Genomic DNA, 22,284 nt, shown 5'->3' with positions numbered 1-22,284 from the left:
ATGCCACAATGAAGAATTGATGCTTCTCATCTCTCTCCCTTACTGTCTGTCCCTATTTGTCCCTCTCTCTGTCTCTCTCTCTCTCTCTCTGTCACAAAAAAAATAAAAATAAAAAATAAAATCTGTAGTCTTAAACATTTAAGTTCTACGTACTCTTGTTCTTTGCCACTTTTTATATATAACTTTAGAAAATAAACTGTTAAAATAGGGAAGTAATTTATAAGTGCTTTTTTTCATTGTAATAAAGGTAATTGTAAAGTTAAAATATGAATTGCTTTTTATTATGACACAGGTGGGAACAAGAGCCCAGTCAGAGAGAATTCGGACATACAATTTCACCCAGGATAGAGTCACTGACCACAGGATAGCATATGAAGTTCGTGATATTAAGGTAATGTCACTGAGTATGCTTTATGTGTCTTTGACTTTTGAAGAGAGTATAGCCGGATTTTAGAGAGTAATGTCTAAAATATCAGCAAGTAATGTAAAATCATTAAGCTAGTTTGTATTTGTACCCTAATATATATAAGCGCTTTTATTGGTTTGCTAGTTAGAATCATGGTCTTTGTCCCAGTTTGGAACAGCTATCTTGTAAATTCTAATTTCGTTGTTAGGCAGCCACAATGTACTAACATATTGTAAATGTAGCCGTGTACCTCTTAAACATGGGGGTAAGTTCTGAGAAGTGCATCATCATGCTAGTTCTTCATTGTGCATACATCATAGAGTATACTTACACAAACCCGGATGGGATGGCCTGCTACACACCTGGTAATATGGTATAGCCTATTGCTACTAGGCTGTAAGGCTGTTCAGCTTGTTACTGTATAAAACAACAGGAGATTAAATGAGGCACAACAGGAGATTAAATATGCTGCCATCAAGAGACACTATAGCCTGACCAGGTGGTGGCGCAGTAGATAGAACATTGGACTGGGAAGCTAAGGACCCAGGTTTGAAACCCCGAAGTCACTGGCTTGAGCACGGGGAAACTGGCTCAAGTGTGGGGCTCACTAGCTTGAGCATGGGATCATAGACATGACCCCATGGTTACTGGCTTGAGCCCAGAGATCGCTAGCATGAGCCCAGAGGTCTCTGGCTTGAAGCCCAAGGTCACTGGCTTGAGCCCAAGGTCACTAGCTTGAGCTGAGCAAAGGATCACTTGCTCTGCTGTAGCTCCCCCCACCCTGGGCCAAGTCACGAATGAGAAAACAATCAATGAACAACTAAGGAGCCATAACGAAAAATTGATGCTTCTCATCTCTTTCTCTTCCTGTCTGTCCCTATCTGTCCTTCTCTCTGCCTGTCTCTATCACCAAAAAAAAAGAGACATTCTAAACAAGAGATGTGTAAGAATGTGGGTGTAACGGCATACTGTTTTCTAGCAAACATGTTTTTTAATAAGTAAAAAGAGTATAAAAAGTATAATACGGTAAATACATAAACCAGTAACAGTTTATTATCATTATAAAGCATGATGTACTGCACATAATTGTATGACTGACAGTGCAGTAAGTTTGTTGACAGGAATATCACCACAAACGTAGTAATTCATTGTGCTATGACCTTGACAAGGCTACAACCTTATGATGTCACTAGAGAAATTTTCAGCTCCATTATAACCTTATAGGACCACTGTTGAACATGCGGTTCTCTGTCAACTAAAACTCTGCTCTGCAGCACTGTATACATATATACATGTGTATCAGTTTTCTGTTGCTGCCTAACAAATTACCACAAACATGGTAGCTTATATCAATACCTATTTATTATCTTATGGTTACCATAGGTCAGAAATCTTGGCACAACAGAACCGAGTTCACTGCTCCACATCTCACAAAGCTGAATCAAGGTGTTGGCCAGGCTGTGTGCCTTTCTAGATAGAGCCTGGAGCCCTCTTCCAGGTTCACGTGCTTGTTGGTAGAATTCCATTTCCTTGAATAAGAGAGAGGCCCCCATTTTCCTGCTGGCCATCAGCTAGGTGGCGCTGCCCTTGGTGCCCATGCAGTGGCTTGTTATGTGGCCCCTCCCACTTTGAAGCTCTTGCAGAAATGGCTCAGGCCTTTTTAGGGGCTTATACGTATAGGTCAGGCCCACCTGGATAATATTCTTTTTTAACCTAAAGTCAGCCTAATCACTGGAGTGATATTCTATCATATTCGTAGTTTTTGCCTGTACTTAAAGGGAGAGAATTATGTAAGGTGTGAACACTAGAGGGCATCTTGTATTTCTGTGTACCTCAGCATGTATTCATTAGATTGAGTTAGTACAATTCTGCTGTTAGGGAAAAGACCCAACAACACTTTGGTTTGAACATTAACCTAACTAAATCCCATCTGGCCAGGACCACTGACATTAATACATCAATGATGAAGCACAGCAAAATTTCCCTGTTGCTTCCACTGATTGGGGGAGCGGAGTAGTTCTCACCTAGGCCTGTGTGGGGAAAGCAGGAAACAGGGATTTTACCCTTTCCTCGGGTGCCGTGTGATACCTACGGCTTCTTTCACTTGATTCTGTCCCACTATGTACTCAAAAAGTCCTCATTTTACAAAGGAAGTGTCTTCATTTTTAATGTTTAGAAATTTCTGTGTCTCTTACACCATTTCCTCTGTTTTCTCAGCCATTTAAGGCTGTCTTACACAGGAATATAATCGCCTTGTCGAAAGGAGAAGACAGCTTTCCATTCCTCAGGAAACACAATAATACCAAACACATTTGGCCATATTGTTCTAATTACACCATAATCTTCCAGTTATTTTTCTAGTAGTGGTGGTGATTTCTATTAGACAGTGACATTCTTATGACCAGTAATATTTTTTAGAAGGGCACATAGGTGCCCAGTATACTATAGTATTCAGTCATGAAACCAAAGCAGGTTGACTGGCTTTTATAGTTATAAAATATCTAACTTTGACCTAAATAATAATGTATTATTACTAACCAAACAAGCATGTCAGATTCAGAATTGATAAGGAAAATCATATTGGTATGCTCTAATAAACACTAACCAACCTATTGAAAAAAAAAGTTTCATATAAGTGAAAGGAAAACGTTTGAAAATGGCATTAAAAAGTGTTGTAAGCCTGACCAGGCGGTGGCACAGTGAATAGACCACCGGACTGGGACACAGAGAACCTGGGTTCGAAACCCCAAGGTCTCTAGCTTAAGCGTGGGATTATAGACATGACGCCATGGTTACTGGCTTGAGCCCAAGGTCACTTGCTTGAGGAAGGGGTCACTCACTCTGTTGCCCCCCCCCTTGCCCACCAAGGCACATATGAGAAAGCAATCAATGAACAATTAAGGTGCCACAACAAAGAACTGATGTTTCTCATCTCTCTCTTTCCTGCCTGTTTGTCTCTATCTATCCCTCTCTCTGTCTCTCTAGCTTAAAAAAATGTTGCAAGACATTAAAATCTGCACACAGGACAGACAGTAAAGACACCAGTTTAGGAACTGTTTAGTTAAGTAACTGAATAGTTGTAGATGAGGCAAGAAAAGTGACAAGGGTTGTAACCCCAGGTCAACCACTGTAAGGCATAATAGAAGGAATAGAGGAGAACTAAAGTGGATGTTTATGGGACTCTGCTCTCTCCTTATTATTCTAGACCCTGACCTTCTCTCTCGTTCACCACACAGTTCCTGCTGGAACTGCTATGTTCTTACATGACCGTGATCCTGACCCCAGACAATACTTGATTTGTTTGGGGAGGACATCCAAACAAGCCCTAGCCAGTGAGTTCCTTCCCGGGATTTTTAAACTGGAAACACAGAAGGTCATCCTCTCCCTAGGTGGCTAAAGCTAAAATACATGAAGTTTTCAAGGGGTTAGAAGCCACATTTCCAGCCATGCGGAGAAAGCAATCTTCATTTCAGTAAGAAAAGAGTGAGGCTGATATAGTGAAAGGAGCAAAACTGAGAATGAATGGAAAATGTCCTGATGATATGAACCCCCATATTCATTTATTCCTGAGCCCCAGCTTCATTGCCAGGGTGGTGGCAGCAGCTCTGTATATTCTTATCCTTGGAGTCTGTAAGGTCACCCAGTATTCTTATGAATCTCCTTGTAGTTGTTTGTATTTTAACTCTAGATAATAAGCACAGAGTACCGTGTAATATATTGTTTTGTATTTTTATTGTTTCTCAGACTCCTTATGCAGATTTCTTAGCATCAGCCTACCTCCTGCCTTGTATTTCATTTTCACTGGAAATTTCCCCTTGCCCTGGACTTTAAATGTACAGTTGACCTTTGAACAACACAAGGGTTAGGGATGCCCACCCTTGTGCTGTTGAAAGTCCATGTATAATTGTTTTTATTAAATTCTTTTATTTATTGATTTTAGAGAGAGAGGGAGAGAGAGAGAGAGAGAGAAAAAAGCACCTATCTGTTCCTTTATGTGGCCTGACTGGGGATCAAACCTGCAACCTCTGTGTAATGGGATGATGCTCTCACCAACTGAGCTACCTGGCCAGAGCTCCATGTATAACTTTCAATTAACTCTCCTAAAACTTTACTAATAGCTTATGGTTGACTGGAATCCTTGCCGATAGCATAAACAGTCAATCAACACATAATATATAAATATGTATTGTATACCATGTTCTTATAATAATATAAGCTAAAGAAAATCATGAGGTTCATCTGTGAGTTTTTTCAAATTGTAGCAAATCTCCAATATACAGTGTGTCCGTAAAGTCATGGTGCACTTTTGACCGGTCACAAGAAAGCAACAAAAGATGATAGAAATGTGAAATCTGCACCAAATAAAAGGAAAACCCTCCCAGTTTCTGTAGGATGAGCTGGCAGCATGTGCTCATGTGTAGATGATGACGTAACTCCGTGTATACAGCGGAACAGCCCACAGCCATGCCAGTCGAGATGTGGACAGTACAGAGGAAAGTTCAGTGTGTTCTGTGACTCGCTAAATTAGAATCCGTGACCAAAGTGCAACGTGAATATCGGCCCGTTTATAACGAAGCGCCACCACATAGGAATAACATTACTCGGTGGAATAAGGAAGGAAACCGGCAGTTTGGTGGAGAAACCCCATTCTGGTAGGCCATCAGTCAGTGACGAGTCTGTAGAGGCTATATGGGATAGCTACATAAGAAGCCTAAAAAATCTGTGTGTGAGCCCACATCGAACTGCACTGAATAGGTATGAAACTGGGAGAGTTTTCCTTTTATTTGGTGCAGATTTCACATTTCTATCGTCTTTTGTTGCTTTCCTGTGACCGGTCAAAAGTGCACCATGACTTTATGGACACATTGTATTTGCCAATATATTTATTTTAAAAATCAGTGTATAAGTGGACCCATACAGCTTAAACCCATGTTGTTCAAGAGTCAGATGTACTTTGTTTCCAGACCTTTCTTCATACTCATTCTTTTGCCTGAAATACTCCGCCTTTCTCTATTGCAGAAATATTATTTGCTTTTTAAGCTCTAATTCAAATTTTTTCTTTCCTGAACTCTTCTTCCCTGATGCCACCTTTTTAAAAAAATTAATGGCTCCTTTAAAACCCATTCTTTATTTTTAAATTTCTTGCACTGATGTTTATGTATTGCCTAGGTCTCCTACTAAATTATTAGTGTCTGAAAAATAGGAACTATAACTCCTTCATCTTTGATCTTTTTATCTTTAGCACTCAAGTTAATCAATTGAGCTGTGAATGTGATTCGATTATTAGTAAGAGATAATCCCTGTTACATAATTTCCAAATAATGAAGCTACCTTAGCAATATGTACTATAATAATTTGAGCTTCAGGCACACTAATTTTATAAGAAATTTTCATAGTATGCTCAAAGTAGTATAAATTTTAATTTAAAATTTTTACTGTAGTGCTTTTACTTTCTGTTTAATTTTAAAGTTTTTCTGTATGCTGATGATAATGAGGCATTTCTTTTTCCCCTATACAGTGGTACCTTGACACAAGAGTTCAATTCGTTTCATGGCCGAGCTCGTGACTCAATTTGCTCTTGTGTCAAATCGAATTTCCCCATTTAAATTAACAGGAATGCAGTTAATCCATTCCAGCCCCCCAAAACCACACGAATTTTTTGTTTTATATGCTTTTAAATAAGAAAATGTACTTTATAAATAACAACACACACACATATCTACATAATAAGAGAGAATATAAAGAAATAAACTAGTTTGTGAAGTGTATTTACCTTCAAGGTCAGGCAAAGATGCTGGCGGAGGGGGAGGATGCTGGCAGAGGTTTTTCCCTTCGTGCGCTATCGCCTAACATAACTTACTCTACACACTTAGCACTACATTAATTGAAAAATTTAACTTACGCATTACATATGATTGGTAACTTTATCACTAAACTTAATTGCTATTTTTTTACTTTGCTTAATTTCATCATTTTCTTCACTGACTTTTGGCTTTTTCACCACACTTTCCTCACTTTCACTTAGAGGCCATTTCAACAGAAACTTTTCCTTGGAAGTTTGTTTCTTCCTCCCTTCCAGAACATTGAGCAGGCTATCTAGTGGAGGGTGGCAGAAGCTCGTGATTCAAATACCCGCTCGTGACTTAAAGCAAAATCCCGAGTGACTGCTCGTCTCTCAAATTGCACGTGATTTAAATAAAGTGCTTGTGTGTCAAGGCACCACTGTAGTTTAACTTGAGAGATAACTTAAGTGTGTATACTTAACCTAAAATTCAATTAAGACCATTCAAGAAAGACTACTTAAAAGATTAGTTCATGCCAACATCAAAACTTTACATGTTCTGTGTTCTAGACACTGACATTAAAGTATTTCCGTTAAGCCAATATTTAGATTTTGAGCATTTCTAAAATATGAGAATGTGCTAACTCACTAATCCCAACAACTCTAATGAACAAAACTTCTAAAGCACAGGAAAGTACTTAGAGTCATCATTTTAGTCAACTCTCAGACTATCTTTATGGAGGACTATAGGGAGGTCTAACATACAGTTTTCATTTAGTAGAATTATTTGGAGGTTAACATAGAAAAAACTTGAAAACCTTTTATTTTGAACTTTTCAAGCAATTTTTTAAAGACTGGTTCAATATGCAACCTATACCTATACCCACATAGTTAAAATTTTGCTATGTTGCCTTTTCTTCCTCCTCCACCTTGTCTTTCCCTATATATACCATACACACACACACACACACACACACACACACACACACACCCCTCTGTTATGGTTGAACCATTGAAAGCATGTTGCAGATCTCAAAACACTTGCCCCCCTAAATATTCCAGCATAAATATTTTTCTATTACACAGGACTTCTAGATTTTAAAACTACTACATTTCCAATTTAAGAAAAAGGCAGAATTATTGTGAACCACTTATGGATTAAGTAATTCAAATTTGGAGAGTTGGCATGAAAAGTGTGAGCTGGAATGTTCTGGAGAGGCTTAAGCTGAGCCAGGCCCAGAGTATTTGGCAAGGCAGAATGGCAAGGCGCAGTCTGCCCGTTAGCTGGGGCGTTAAGGCATTTCAGGTTGTTTGCCCTTGTGAAATAATGTGATATGAATGAAAAGGGTGGAATTTTCAGGACAAGGATAAAAGCCTTATTTTTCTAGGGTACAAGAGGAGAAAGGATTCAGCAAACATATTCTCCCAAAGGTGGTTTGAGAACAGAGAACTGTGTTGTCAGAAAAGTCAAGCAGAGAAGAATTTTAAAGAGAAGGAAGTAGTAAATTTCAAAAGTTAATTCAGATTTCTGTTTAATTGTCTCCAAAGGTATTGAAAAATCCAAATCCAATCAGGTTGATTTTTAAATAATTTACAATAGAGTATAATCCCATTTTCTCTTTTGGATTCACTTTTTACATAAAAAACTATACTAATTAATTTAAACATTTTTCATCTATTACTTAAGGACTTTTATAACATGGAAAAATTTGGTGATATAAGAAGTATAAATTTCTTTGTAAACCACTATTTAAGACATTTACTGTTAATCATGTTACACCTAGGGCTTAAATTGCTACCTTTCAGTAAAAAATAAATAAAAGTTGTGAAGAATGAGTCAATAATAATGAGCATTCTCCCAAATTATCAATTATATTCATTATATTGCAGATTAGTAATCCTTTGTGGCTATTAAATAATGACTGTTGCAAAGAAATGAAACAAATATACTTAATTCTTTGCTTTATTTCTCCTTTATTTCTAGTAATCAGATTTTCGTAACTCTCTTTTACCAGAAATTTTTATGTGGGGAGAAGTGCCTGGATCAGCTCATTCAAAGGCTGCTTCAGTCAGCAGACGAAGAAGCCATTATTGAATTTTTGGATGAAAACCTAAAATCAACAAACTGCTGATTTATTATTTATTATTACATAAATGAAATGGACCTATGTCAAGAAGCCAACTGACATGGAAATCTTTGCAAATGTTCATGAAGTACAGCTGAAAATAAAAAATTGTATTTTTTAATGAATTAAGTCCATTTTATTTTTCAAGAGAGAGATTGGCAGGGAGAGAGAGAGAGGGGAACATCGAGCTGCTCCTCTGTGTGCCCTGAGCAGGAAATTACACTGGCGTCCTCCATGCTCCAGGTCGGCAGTCTGGAGCTGTCCAGTCAGGGCTTAAGTCACATTTCATAACCCAAGCGTTTATTTTAGGTTTCCTGTAAACAATCCAGTCCTTCAAGTAGAAAACAAGCAAGGCATCATTGAAGGGAGAAATAAGGTCTTAAGAATTAGGTGATTTCACACAGGTCACTTATTCTCTTTTTTTTTTTTTTCTTAGTCTCGTTTTTATGTCCCACCAATGTGTGGAATCCTGCAGTTCTTGTTTTTTTCTGATTTACTTATTTCACTCCGTATAATGTTATCAAGATCCCACCATTTTGTTGTAAGTGATCCGATGTCATCATTTCTTATGGCTGAATAGTATACCATGGTGTATATGTGCCACATCTTCTTTATCCAGTCTTCTATTTTTTTTTTTTTACAGTGATTAAAGCCTTCAAGCAAACTCTTGGCCAATACAACAAGAATCCATAAAAGAGTAGTGTCCTTAACAAGTTCCCCAAGTCCAAGTTGGCCCCAACACCATGCCAAGTCCCTGATAAATGCAACCCAACCCCAGTTTAGTCTGTTAGGAGCTGTCCCAAGGAGCAGGAGTCCAGGAAAAGTCCACATCCAGGAAAAGTCCGCATGGCACTGGAATTGTCACAATTCTATACTTTGCCGCTCACATCCAAGTCCCAATGACCGCTGCTTCTAGCTGGTAATGATTCAGGTAGACTGGAAAAGCCATCTGCAGCATGTGTGGAGATGGAGCTTCTGTTCTCCTCTGCCAGTCTCAGTGTGGCTTCTTTGGTGTTCCTTGGTTGAAGAATCCTCTTAGTTTAGTCCATTATTCTCTTTATATGCCCTTTTTTAAACCATCTGCAATTTTTTTTTTCAATGAGAGGAAAGGAGATAGGCAGACTCCCACATGTGCCTGACCAGGATCCATCTGGCAGCTTCATCTGGGGCCGATGCTCAAATACGGAGCTATATTTAGCACCAGAGGCTGATGCCCTCCAACAGAGCTATCCTCAGCACCTAGGACCATACTCCCAAACAGTCAAGCCACTGCCTGTGTGGGGGGGAAGAGAGAGAAAAGGGGGAGAGAGAAGAAGGAAGAAGCAGATGGTCACTTCTGTGTGCCCAGACCAGGAATCAAACCCAGGACATCCATATGCCAGGACAACACTCATCCAGTGAGCCACCAGCCAGGGCCCCATCTACAGATTAATCATATTTTTCATCCATTACTTCAGGACTTTACAACAGGATAAGATTCAGTAATAGATTTATAAACTTCTTTGTAAACCCCTATTTAAAGACAAAGTATTGTTAATCATGTTACAGTTAGGACTTAAACTACTACTTTTCAATAAAAAATAGAAGTGAAGAATCTGAGTCAGTAACAATGAGCATCTCTAAGATACGGATTGTAGAGCTCTTTGAGAGCTGAATGAGTTCTATACTATACAAACTACAAGCCAATATTTAAAGTAGACTGTCTGCTTGGCTTCTTATTTCTTCCTGTTCTTTGGCTTAATTTAATAAGCATCAACAGATGTGTAAATTGAGAAATTTACTGCCATCAGTTTTGTATAGTGATATATAAAACTTAGTCCTTACCTCGCAAAGGTTCCTGTTGAGTGAGAAAGCCAAGACATAATCACCAGCTCTAATACAGAGTGGCATGATTTACAGTAGTTCCCATTATCCCAGGAGGATACATTCCATGACCCCCAGTGAATGCCTAAAACCATGGATGTCAAATACCTATTCAGCAGGTCCTCAAATAATGTTATTTTAATATAACATTATTGAGGAAAAAAAAAAATTCCCAGCCAGGGCCACTGTCTATGGTGTTTGCACGTTCTCCCAATGTCTGAGGGAGTTTTCTCTGGGTACTTCAGTTTCCTCCCACATCCCAAAGATATGCACGTGAGGTGAACTGGCATCTAAATTGTCATAGTCTAAGGAAGTGTGGGTGTGAGTGTGCCCTGCAATGGAAAGGTAGATTGTGCAGGGTGGGGGCTGCCTTCCACCCTGAGATGCTGGGACAGGCTCTGACCTCCTGTGACCCTGAACCAGAATAAGTGGACTTGAAAATAATGACTCACTTGTTTTTCCTAATCCTTCTTAAATGTATGTATAGCTCACATCTATTTCAATGTTAAATACTAGAAGTGTTTTGGGTCTTCATTTAGAAGTTTGGTGATGTGTTTGTGACCAGAAATATGCTGTAGGAACTTAACTCTTGTTTATATCAATTAGCCTATGGTAAAATGGTTTCATCATATCTTGTTCAACTTGAAAGTTTTCAGGAACCTATCAGTGATATTAAGTGAGGACTTACTGTATACATTATGTTTTTTCCTATGTCTACATACCTATGATAAAGTTTAATATATAAATTAGGCACAGAAAGACATTAACAACAATAACCAATAACAAAATAAGACAATTAAAACAGTATATTGTAATGAAAGTTATGTGAATGAGGTCTCTCAAAATATCTTATGGTGCTGACTTCCCTTTCTTTTGGTGATATAAGATGATACAGTGCCTATGTGATGAGATAAAGTGAGGTGAATAGCCTAGGCATTGTGATGTAGCATTAGGCCATTATAAGGGTTACTTGACCATAAAGCACTTCAATAAATACTTTGAAAGTCTATTGGTGACCTGGATAGCTCAGGCACTAATTGTTAGCGTGTACAGCATGAAGATGCCAAAGGGATGATTCATATCCCGGGCAGAACTGAGTGCAGTGGCTCAAGATTTCATTATGTCACTAAGAATGGCGCACAATTTACCATAGTTCCCCATGAATAAGATGCACCTTAATTTTGGGGCCCAAAATTTGAAAAAAAAAAGTATTACATAATGTTATTGAACTCGTTTTATTCATAAAATTCATACAAGCGTGAAAAAGCAGGAAATGCAAGTAAAAACTACAACCACTGTATAAGATGCACCCAATTTTTAGACCCCCAAAGTTTTTGGAAAAGGATGCATCTTATACATGGAAAAATACGGTAAAACTTATGAATTGAACCTGACCAGTTGTGGCACAGTAGATAGAGCATTGACCTGGGATGCTGAGGACCCAGGTTTGAAGCCCCAACATCACTGGCTTGAGTGCGGACTCATCCAGCTTGAGTGGTGGATCATCAACATGATTGCAAGGTGTCTGACTTGAACCCAGAGGTCGCTGGCTTGAAGCCCAAAGTTGTTGGCAAAGGGTCACTAGCTCAGCTTGAGCCCCCCAGTTAAGGCACATATGAGAAGCAGTCAGTGAACAACTAAAGTAATGCAACCAGAAGTTGATGTTTTTCATCTCTCCCTTCCTGTCTTGCTCTTTTTCTCTCTCACTTTCAAGAATACAACAAAAAAAACCCTTATCAGCCCTGGCCGGTTGGCTCAGTGGTAGAGCGTCGGCCTGGCGTGCAGAAATCCCAGGTTCGATTCCCGGCCAGGGCACACAGGAGAAGCACCAATCTGCTTCTCCACCCCTCCCCCTCTCCTTCCTCTCTGTCTCTCTCTTCCCCTCCCGCAGTGAGGCTCCATTGGAGCAAGGATGGCCCGGGCGCTGGGGATGGCTCCTTGGCCTCTGCCCCAGGCGCTAGAGTGGCTCTGGTCGCAAAAGAGTGACCCCCCGGAGGGGCAGAGCGTCGCCCCCTGGTGGGCGTGCTGGGTGGATCCCGGTCGGGTGCATGCGGGAGTCTGTCTGACTGTCTCTCCCTGTTTCCAGCTTCAGAAAAATACAAAAAAAACAAAAACAAAAAAAAACCTTATGAATTGCTTATTTCTAGAAGTTTCCATGTAATATTTTCAGATCCTGGTTGACTGAGTAATTGAAACCTTAGAAAGCCAAACTACAGATAAGAGTACTGTATTTAGAGCCTGGCCACTGGCTCAGTGAATAGAGTCTCAGCCCAGCATATGGAGTCCTAGGTTTGATTCCCAGTCAGGGCACACAAGAGAAGAAACTATCTTCTTCTTTCCCTCTCCCTCTCCTTTTTCTCTCTCTCTCTTCCCCTCCTGCATCCAGTGTCTCAGTTGGTTCATGCATCGCCCTGGGCACTGAGAATAGCTTGGTTGGTCTAAGAGTCTGCCTCAGGCACTAAAAATAGCTTGGTTGAATTGAGCATTGGCCCAAGACGGGTTCACAGGTGGATCCTGGTAGGAGCATATGCAGGTTTCTGTCTCATTGTCTCCCCTCCTCTCACTTAAAAAAAAAAAAAAAAAAAAAAAGGCTACCGTATCTAGTAATTATTTTCAGGAGCTTTCTTGGGAAAAAAAAGGGGTTATTATTTTAAACATTCCTCAGAGAGGAAGTATATGCCAGGAAAGATTATCTAAAATAGAGTTTTAAGGCCAGTGTAATTATTTGGAGGTAAAGATGAAAGGGAAATTTTTCCCCAAAGTTTTATTTTATTATTTATTTTATTTTATTTGTGTTGTTTTGTTTTTAAGTGAGAGGAGAGGAGATAGAGAGACAGACTCCCACATGCACCCCAACCAGGATCCACTCTGCAACCCCCATTTGGAACCTATGCTCAAATCAACCAAGCTATCCTCAGCACCCAGGGCCAACAGTCCCACCAACTGAGCCACTGGCTGTGAGAGGAAGAGAGGTAGAGAAGAGGAAAGGAAAAAAGAAGCAAATGGTCACTTCTCCTGTGTGCCCTGACTAGGAATCAAACCCAGGACATACATACATCAGGCCAACGCTCTATCCACTGAGCCAGCAGGGCCAGGACACAAATTTTTATTTCGAAAAATCTCAAGCACAATGAAAAGTTTTAAAAATAATTTTTAAGAAACAGTTCAATGAACACTGTGTACTCTAGATTCAACTTTTGTTAACATTTTCCACATTTGTTTTTGCTCTCTGAATATATACATAAGTGTGCCCACACACACACACACAGAGTGACTGTTAAACTATTTAAAAGTTAGTTGTACAGGCTGGGACCTACTCCTAATTTAGAGCTCTCTTTCCTCCTTTTGCCAACTTGTATTATGAATTTACCTTTGCCACCCAGCTTAGTGTATCCCAAGGTTCTCTTTACCAGGCCACAGTCACAGAGCTCCAGGGAAAAGCAACCTGGTCTCAACTCTCCAGGCAGAGGAGAACAGAAGCTCCATATCCACGCATGCTGCAAATGGCTTTTTCCAGTCTACCTGAATCATTACCAGCTAGAAGCAGCGGTCATTGGGACTTGGACATGAGCTGCAAAGTATAGAATGGTGACAATTCCAGTGCCATGCGGACTTTTCCTGTGGGGAAATTTCCTGGACTCCTGCTCCCTGTGACAGCTCCTAACAGACTGAACTGTGGTTGGGTTGCATTTTTCAGGGATTTGGCATGGTGATGGGGCCAACTTGGACTTGGGGAACATGTTAAGGACACTACTCTTTTATGGATTCTTGCTGTATTGGCCAAGAGTTTGCTTACAGGCTTTTAATCACTGTAAAAAAATAGAGGACTGGATGAAGAAGATGGGGCACATATACACCATGGTATATTATTCAGCTAGGAGAAATGGTGACATCGGATCTCTTATAGAGGAATGGTGGAGTCTTGGTAGCATTGTGCGGGGTGAAATAAGCGAATCAGAAAAAAACAGGAGCTGCAGGATTCCATACATTGGTGGGACATAAAAGCGAGACTAAGAGGCATGGACAGGAGTGTGGTGGCTATGGGGGGGGGGAGGGAAGGAAGAAGAGGGGGAGGGGTACGGAGAGAACTGGATGGAGGGTGGCGGAGGACAATCTCTCTTCAGGTGATGAGTATGCAACAACTAAATGACAAGATAACCTGGAAATGTTTTCTTTGAATGTATGTACCCTGATTTATTGATGTCACTCCATTAAAATAAAAATTTATTTATATAAAAAAAAAAAGTTGTAGCCTGGCTAGGTGGTGGCACAGTGAATAGATTGTTGGACTGGGGCACAGAGGACCCAGGTTTGAAACCCCGAGGTCGCCAGCTTGAGCGTGAGCTCATCTGGCTTGCACATGGGCTCACCAGCTTGAGCACAGGGTCACTGTCTTGAGCTGGGATCATAGACATGGCCCCATGATCACTGGCTTAAGCCCAAGGTTGCTGGCTTGAGCAAGGGGTCACTCACTCTGCTGCAGCCCCCCAGTCAAGGCACATATGAGAAAGCAATCAATGAACAACTAAGAAGCCACAACAAAGAATACATGCTTCTCATCTCTCTCTCTTCCTGTCTTTCCCTATCTGCCCCCCCCGTCACTAAATAAATAAATGAAATAAAATAATAGTTGCAGGCCTCATAACACTACTCTAAAATATCTCAGCATACCCTAAGAATAAGGACATTTTCCTACAAAAATAACTTCATTATTATACCAAATTGTACAATAATAATATAGTTGTATAAGTTGGTCTATCAGATATTACATAGTAAAATTTTTTTCCATTATCCCCCAAAATTTTTTAATGTATTTTTTTCAAGCTGTTTTTTTGTTAGTTTTGTCCAATCCAGGATCCAAGGTCACAGATTTTGTTTGTATCTCTAGTTTTTGTATTAATCTCCCAACCTTGATCCACATGACATTGACCTTTTGAAGAGTTTCACAGATTGTGTAGAATGGCCTACATTCTGAATTTGTCTGGCTGCTTCTTCATGCTGTTGATAACTTTCATCCATTTCCTCAATGTACTGTAAAGTAAAATTAAGTCTAAAGATTAATTAAATTCGGATTAAACATATTTGACAAGACAACTTCATGAGATACCATATATTGCAAAAGTCATACTGTATTATATCTGGAAGGTCCACTATTTGTGATGCTAAGTTTGGTAACTCAAAGTTCTCCATTATAATGGTACATGTTTTCCTTAATAAATGACCATATTTCCCATGTATAAGACGCACCTTTTTTGGAAAAATTTGTGGTCTAAAAACTGGGTGCATCTTATACAGCAGCTGTAGATTTTTGTACTTGAATTTCCTGCTTTTTCGCGCTTGTTTTTGCGCTCATTGCTGAAGACAGTGATTCATCATCAGACACAGATGAGGACAATGGGAGTTTTGACAGTGATGAGGAGTTGTATGAATTTTATGATGAATAAAACTTGAGTTCAGTAACTTTATGTAATACTTTTTTTTTTTCAAATTTCAAGCCCCAAACTTAAGGTGCGTCTTATACATGGGAGTGTCTTATATATGGGGAAACACGGTATATGGCCCTGGCCAGGTAGCTAAGTTAGAGTGTCATCCTGATATGTCAAGGTTGCAGGTTCGATTCCTGATCAGGGCATAGACAAGGATTAACAATGTACAAGTGGAACAATAAATCAACATTTCTCTCTCCCTTTCTCTCTCTTAAATTCAATTTTTAAAAGAAGCTTTAAAATGTAAATTATGCAATCTGTGAGGTAATACTTTGGAATCACATAAACATTTGATTTCCATTGCGCTAGGCAGCTTCTGAAACGACCAAGGAGATCTCTGTTTCTGGCTTTTATGCACTTGCATGATCTCCCTTTGAACATGGACCAGATTTGTTGATTCTCCTCTAACAAAGAAAATAGACGTGGTGGGATTGTCACTTCTGAATATTAGGATATAAAAAGATTTGTTTCTGACTCTGTTTTTCTCTCTGTGTTTCTGTCTCTCTCTTGGGTCACTTGTGCTGGTGGAGCAGATCGATGATGTGGCCCACGTTGTGAGGCAAAAGTAAGACATTTAGTCTAAGAGACATCAAGGAACTGAAAAGCCTGCCACCTAGCCTATGAGTGAGCTTGAAAGCAAATGCATCCAGCCCTTGTCTTGTCCTGGGATCACTGTAGCCCTGGCCAACAGCATCCTGCTAAACACCTCCAGGTTACCTGACCCTCAGAAACAGTAAATTAATGGTTGTTTTCAACTGCTAATAGTGGTAGGAAATTTATACCAAAATATGTTAACATACTCAATGCCCTCTCATCTTATTGATTTACCATCAATGAATGACTCTTGCTTTTGCCTTTATCAGTTGTTACATTGGGAGTCACAAAATGGTGACGTTCTCATTTTTTTCATTTTCTGTTATGCGCTGGCCTTCTTTAAGGAAAATTTTTGTTTGTTTTTCCTCTCACTTTCTCTGAGTTAAGGGATACTTTAATCATATTTGAATCAATATTATTTCCCTGGGATAGGCATTGTCCTCCCCCCAATTATAGATGTCTCTGGAAAGTCTGATTTAATTTGAAAGAACGTTGAATTGAATAGAGTAAAAGAAACACAGAAACTGATTTTTGTTTTTAGGCATTTTATATAACAAATATTTCTCCAAGTTGATGTAAATATTAAAATGTTTTGTGAAACAAAGCAAAACATATGATAGGCTAATTTGCTATACCATGTCAAGTGTAAGATCACACGTATCATTTTTTTTATTATATAACCCAGCAATTCCATTTTTGGGTATTTATCCAAAGAAAATGAAAACACTAACTCAAAAAGATATATATGTACCCCTGTATTCATTACAGCATTATTTGCAATGGCTAAGATATAGAAGCAACCTAGATGTCCATCAATGGGTGAATGGATAAAGATTTGAAATATATGTAGCAATAAATAAAAATAAAATATTGCCATTTGTGACAACATGGATGGGTGGATCTAGAACACGTTATGGTAAGTGAAATGAATCAGGCAGAGAAAGACAAATACTGTGTGGTTTCCCTTATATGTGAAACCTAAAAATAACAAAACAAATAAGAAAAACAGACTCATAGAAACAAACCATACGGGAGGGGTAGGGGAATGGGTGACAAGGAGATGGGAAATACAATCAATAATATAGTGGTAAGTTTGCAAGGTGACAGATGACCACTGGAATTAGTGGAGTAAAGCATAAAAATGTGAAATCACTATATTGTACACCTGAAACTAATAACCAATATAATTTTTATACCAACTATCCTTAAAAATTATTTTTAAAATTCTACCTTTTTCAGGAAAAACTACTTAAACCTCAAAACATGATTTCTGCAAAAAAAAAATTTATGTAAGAAAGAGGGAAAGCAGCCCTGGCCGGTTGGCTCAGCGGTAGAACGTCGGCCTGGCGTGCGGGGGACCCGGGTTTGATTCCCGGCCAGGGCACATAGGAGAAGCACCCATTTGCTTCTCCACCCCCCCCCTTTCCTCTCTGTCTCTCTCTTCCCCTCCCGCAGCCAAGGCTCCATTGGAGCAAAGATGGCCCGGGCGCTGGGGATGGCTCCTTGGCCTCTGCCCCAGGCGCTAGAGTGGCTCTGGTCGCAGCAGAGCGACGCCCGGAGGGGCAGAGCATCGCCCCTGGTGGGAGTGCCGGGTGGATCCTGGTCCGGCGCATGCGGGAGTCTGTCTGACTGTCTCTCCCCGTTTCCAGCTTCAGAAAAATACACACACACACACACACACACACACACAAAAAGAAAGAAAGAAAGAAAGAAAGAAAGAAAGAAAGAAAGAAAGAAAGAAAGAAAGAAAGAAAGAAAGAAAGAAAGAAAGAGGGAAAGCAAGAGAAAAGGGGTACTGATTTATTACCTTTGACGATCAGTGTGAACATTCCGGACATGCCTACGAAGGGAAGCAGTAGAGGGAAAGAGAACAAAGGGGAAAGCCAAAGGAGGCTCCGCCTCAATCTGTCCAGTAACCTTCCTACAACCACCACCAGCTCTTGTCTTCCAGCTCTTGCTTTTCTTTGAAGCACACAATTTATTTGAAGGAAAAACAGTTCAAAACAATAAAATTGGTGAAACTGTAAACATACCAAAATCTCAGAAGGTGTTTTCTCAAAACTGTACACACTTGGAGAGCTTGCCATAATGCAGATTTTGATTCAGTAGCTCTGAGGCCTGTACTCTGCATTTCTAACAGACTCCCAGGTGGTGATGGATACTGCGGACCTACTCACAACACTTGAAGTGGCAACGATCTAGGACACCCATTATTCAACTGATGAGTACTTTCAGTAGCTATACAATTGAGTTTTGTACAATGAGATTCAAATAAACTCATAATCCTGCTTCATTTGGGTAGACTCCTGATTCCCAACAATAAAAATAAATGACATCTCTTAACTGTTAGTAGAAAAATGTTAGGAATGAAACATATAAGCCAAAGATAAATTAAGATTCTTGTAAAAAAACATCTGAAAAGCCAAAGTTTATTGCCTCGTATGCGTAACACCTTTATAATACCAAGGAAGAATATTAAATTTAAAAAATAAGCTTTAGAGATATTTTAGAATGGACTTTGAAATTAAGTCGAGGGGTCTAGGATAAACTATTATTCATAACCAATGAAAAATTAAAAGATTATTTTTAAAAGCATATGACTCATGTTGAGGGATAATTGTGATTAGGAAAACGTGTTGGGAAGAGAGGGGGCTTCTGGGATGCTGGTAACCTGCTGACTGAGTGGATGTTACATGAGTGTATTTATTTTGTGATAATTCATTGCATTTACAATTTTGATTTGTTCCTTTTTTGTACATATACTATACCTCAGTACAAAGCTTTTAAATAATAAGTTTGAAAAAAAATTTTAAAGTATGTAACAGGTTTGAAACAAGTTAGCTGACACTAGATAATGTGGAACAGCAGTGATGCCCAGGGTGGCTTACTCACTAGACACTCTCCAACTGAGCAAGAGTAGACCCATTAAAACTCTTTTGTGACCTGACCGGTGGTGTCACAGTGAACAGAGTGTCAGCCCAAAACGCTAAGGTCCCTGGCTGAAAACCCTGAGCTTACCATGTTGAGCTCAGGCTGGAGCCCCTCAGTCAAGGCACAATCGATGAATAACTAAAATGAAGCAACTATGAGTTGATGCTTCTCATCTCTTATCTCCCTTCCTGTCTCTCTCTCTCTCTAAAAAACAAACAACAAAATCAAAAAATGCTGTTTTGTGGCAGCCAATGACCAAAGGCAGTGCAAATCATTTTAGGTATAAAGGAGTGAGTAGTTTGTAGACTCTGTTTAAAACTCAAAGTGGAAAACAATATGAAGGAGCCTGGGATATAGAGCTGGTGACACCTGGCACACCCTGACATGAGTTGGTGGGGAAGAGATTAGAGGCAGTCCTCACCTCAGGTGGGAGAAGATGTAGGTGAAGTATCACTTAACACACTGAAGCCTAAATTCCAGGAAGGTGAACAGGTGCTGTGCTTTCATTGGCATCTTCTTCATGAAGAAACGTGTCGAAAGCTTTTCATAAAGGACAAATAAGTGAAATACTTTGTACATTTCCATGGTTGGAATAAAAACTGGGATGAATGAGTTCCAGAAAGCAGGGTACTCCAGCACATGGAAACCAATCTGCAAAAACAGAACTTCAAGAAGCCAATCAGTAGTGATATTCAGAAGAGAAGGTGAGAGGGGCTGCCCCAGGAAAGATGTCTGATCTACAAGAGAAGAATGCTAGAGTCACCCAGAAATGGAAATGGTGAAAGTACTAGTCAACCTTACTTAGCCTCCTGAGAAGAAAAGGACCCAAGCAGACCCTACTGTTGGAAAGATTCCTGAAGAAATAAAGTCATAGTTTGCTGTTAACTGAGACTTAATTACCAAGCAAAAACAGCTCTTTCATCTTTCTGCCAAGAAGAATATGATTCCATTACAGAGGATTATGCAAATTACAAGAAACCTTGAGCAAATACAGATAAGTAGCTTGCTGTCAATGAAGTATCAGGGATAAAAGAATGAATACAGTACTGGGATGTATGTTGGGCACTAGGCTAACTGCAAATCTGAAAGGTTGTATGCTGACAGACTGTCCCAGGTGTTTGGAGCGCCAGCCAGGTCTACGGAGAATCAGAGCATTGTTAGCCTATCCTCCGCTACTTGAGATGAGTCTTAGTTTATGACTGAATTATCTTCACGGTTTGCTGGGGAAAATAATCCTGCAACTTTATTAGTGACAGCAATTATGAGGTGGCTCCTCTTAAAAGGAGGTATAATTTATAGTAAATTAAGCGCACAGATCTTCAGAGTGAGTTCATTGAGTATGACAATTGCATACACCCATAACCACCGGCCCAGTCAAGAAGAGAACATTTCCATCACCCCTAGAACTCTGCTTGTGTTTCCAGTCAATCCAGAAACCTACCAACTCCCACTCCCCCAACAGTGGCACCCTCTGTTATGATTTTTATTTAGCATAGCTTATATTCACTGTTCTAAAACTTCACATAGATGATCATACAGTATGTACTTTTGTATATCTGGCTTTTATTCAACATAAAATTTTTGAAATTCATTTACATTATTGTGTGCACCAAGGGTTGTTTCTTATTTCTTAATAATATTACATGGTACAAATATACCACAACTATTTTGTTTTCATTCTTCTATTGATGTACATATAGATTGTTCTCAGTTTTTGGCAATAGATAAAACTACTATGTACATACTAGTGTAAGTATTTTTGTGGGCATATGTTTTAATTTCCCTTGGGCAAATGATTAGGAGTGAAATTTTGGGGCATTTAACTATTCAAAGAAACTACCAAACAGTTTTTATAAGGGAAAATACCAATTTACATTTCTATTATTAATATGTGAGGGTTCCAGTGGCTCCCTAGCATCACCAACATTTGGAATTGTTAATCTTCTTAAGTTTATCCATTCTAGGGGTATGGGGAAACCGGAAAGGTGCCAGAGTTCCTCCAAGAGGGAACGTTAAAATGGTAATTTTTATGTTAGATATATTTTACCGATATAAAATTTTTTAATTGCTTTTTCCTCAGCTGGTGTTTTGTGCAGGTGACAAAGCTATCAGTGTCACTAATGACAATTCTTTCTTGTATCTCTAAGAGATACCCAATAGAAGTACAGACGAGATATTGAACCCAGAGACCCACTTAGCTTAATGTCTCTTTCTTAAAGTATTTCCAGTAGATTTACTTCAGCTAATAGGGAAAGAGAGAAAAAACAATTTGAGAGTTATTCTCCTGCTATGTGTTATCTACCTATTTGTGTAATACTAAAAGTTTCATTAGGCAATGGGAACACATGGCAAACTAGCAGCAGGAGCAGTCTGACTTTTAAATAACGATTCCCTAACAACAAAAGTCTCTAAGCACTTGATTTTGAAATTCAACTAACAGACAATATTAACGTACTTTCTAAGCATCGACTCCACTATATAAATTTAAGAAATGTCAGGACATGTATGAATACCGAGCTACGGGCATCTTGTGCTTTTGTATGATATGAGGTCTGTTGGAAAAATATTTTAATTTAAAACTTAATAAAAACAATTTCAGAATCTTCACCTGATCTGTAGAAAGGAAAAGGACTAGTATTACACAACTTGAAAACACTCATATTAAAAGGCTATGAAAACAATCTTGCTACATACCTAATGAAGTTTTGATCTGGTGAGATACTAGCCCATCTACATATTTCTATTAATGATTTGTATATTTGAGGCCATCTATAAAGACTGGTCTCTAGGACCACATTGTTGTCTGAAACACCTTAATGTACCTATGCATATCGTTTAGTATTTAAACTACTGTAGTATCTTTCACAATCTTTCAAAAGAGGCAACATAAAAACAGGGTATTTCCTTTGCAGAAAGAAATTGCTCATGGTTTCAAATTGGGGGTATCTTACTTTTCATAAATTCTAAAAGGAAAGCTAACAATGATTAAACTTTTATATACTAAGCCGGTGTAAGCACAATTAATTACTGCTCTAATCAACAAACATTTATTGAAGCTTCCTAAATCCTAAGCAACTTACCTCATTCCATCCAAAC

At 39.1% G+C, this 22,284-nt stretch overlaps 1 protein-coding gene and 1 pseudogene across 7 annotated transcripts in view; both read left to right on the top strand.

Moving 5' to 3' along the window:
- Positions 1-8,439, top strand: part of MTRF1 (mitochondrial translation release factor 1) — a 45,657-nt gene extending 37,218 nt beyond the window's left edge. For 4 of the 7 annotated variants that reach the window (XM_066234845.1, XM_066234843.1, XM_066234844.1 and 1 more), the window contains 2 exons: positions 293-391; positions 8,204-8,439. In XM_066234845.1, coding sequence (XP_066090942.1) covers positions 293-391; positions 8,204-8,320 — 216 coding nt within the window. In that variant the 3' untranslated portion in view covers positions 8,321-8,439. Of the gene's footprint in view, positions 1-292; positions 392-8,172 lie in introns of all 7 variants that reach the window. The other 3 variants (XM_066234849.1, XM_066234846.1, XM_066234848.1) reach the window with 2 other exon arrangements.
- A 4,583-nt stretch (positions 8,440-13,022) lies between these two features.
- Positions 13,023-20,438, top strand: LOC136309346 (mortality factor 4-like protein 1 pseudogene; annotated as a pseudogene).
- The last annotated feature ends 1,846 nt before the right edge of the window (positions 20,439-22,284 follow it).

Source organism: Saccopteryx bilineata, chromosome 6 (genome assembly GCF_036850765.1).
Source record: "Saccopteryx bilineata isolate mSacBil1 chromosome 6, mSacBil1_pri_phased_curated, whole genome shotgun sequence".
Classification (NCBI taxonomy): domain Eukaryota; kingdom Metazoa; phylum Chordata; class Mammalia; order Chiroptera; family Emballonuridae; genus Saccopteryx; species Saccopteryx bilineata.
The sequence above is the reverse complement of the archived record's forward strand: the minus strand, read 5'-3'. Positions and strand labels throughout refer to the sequence as shown.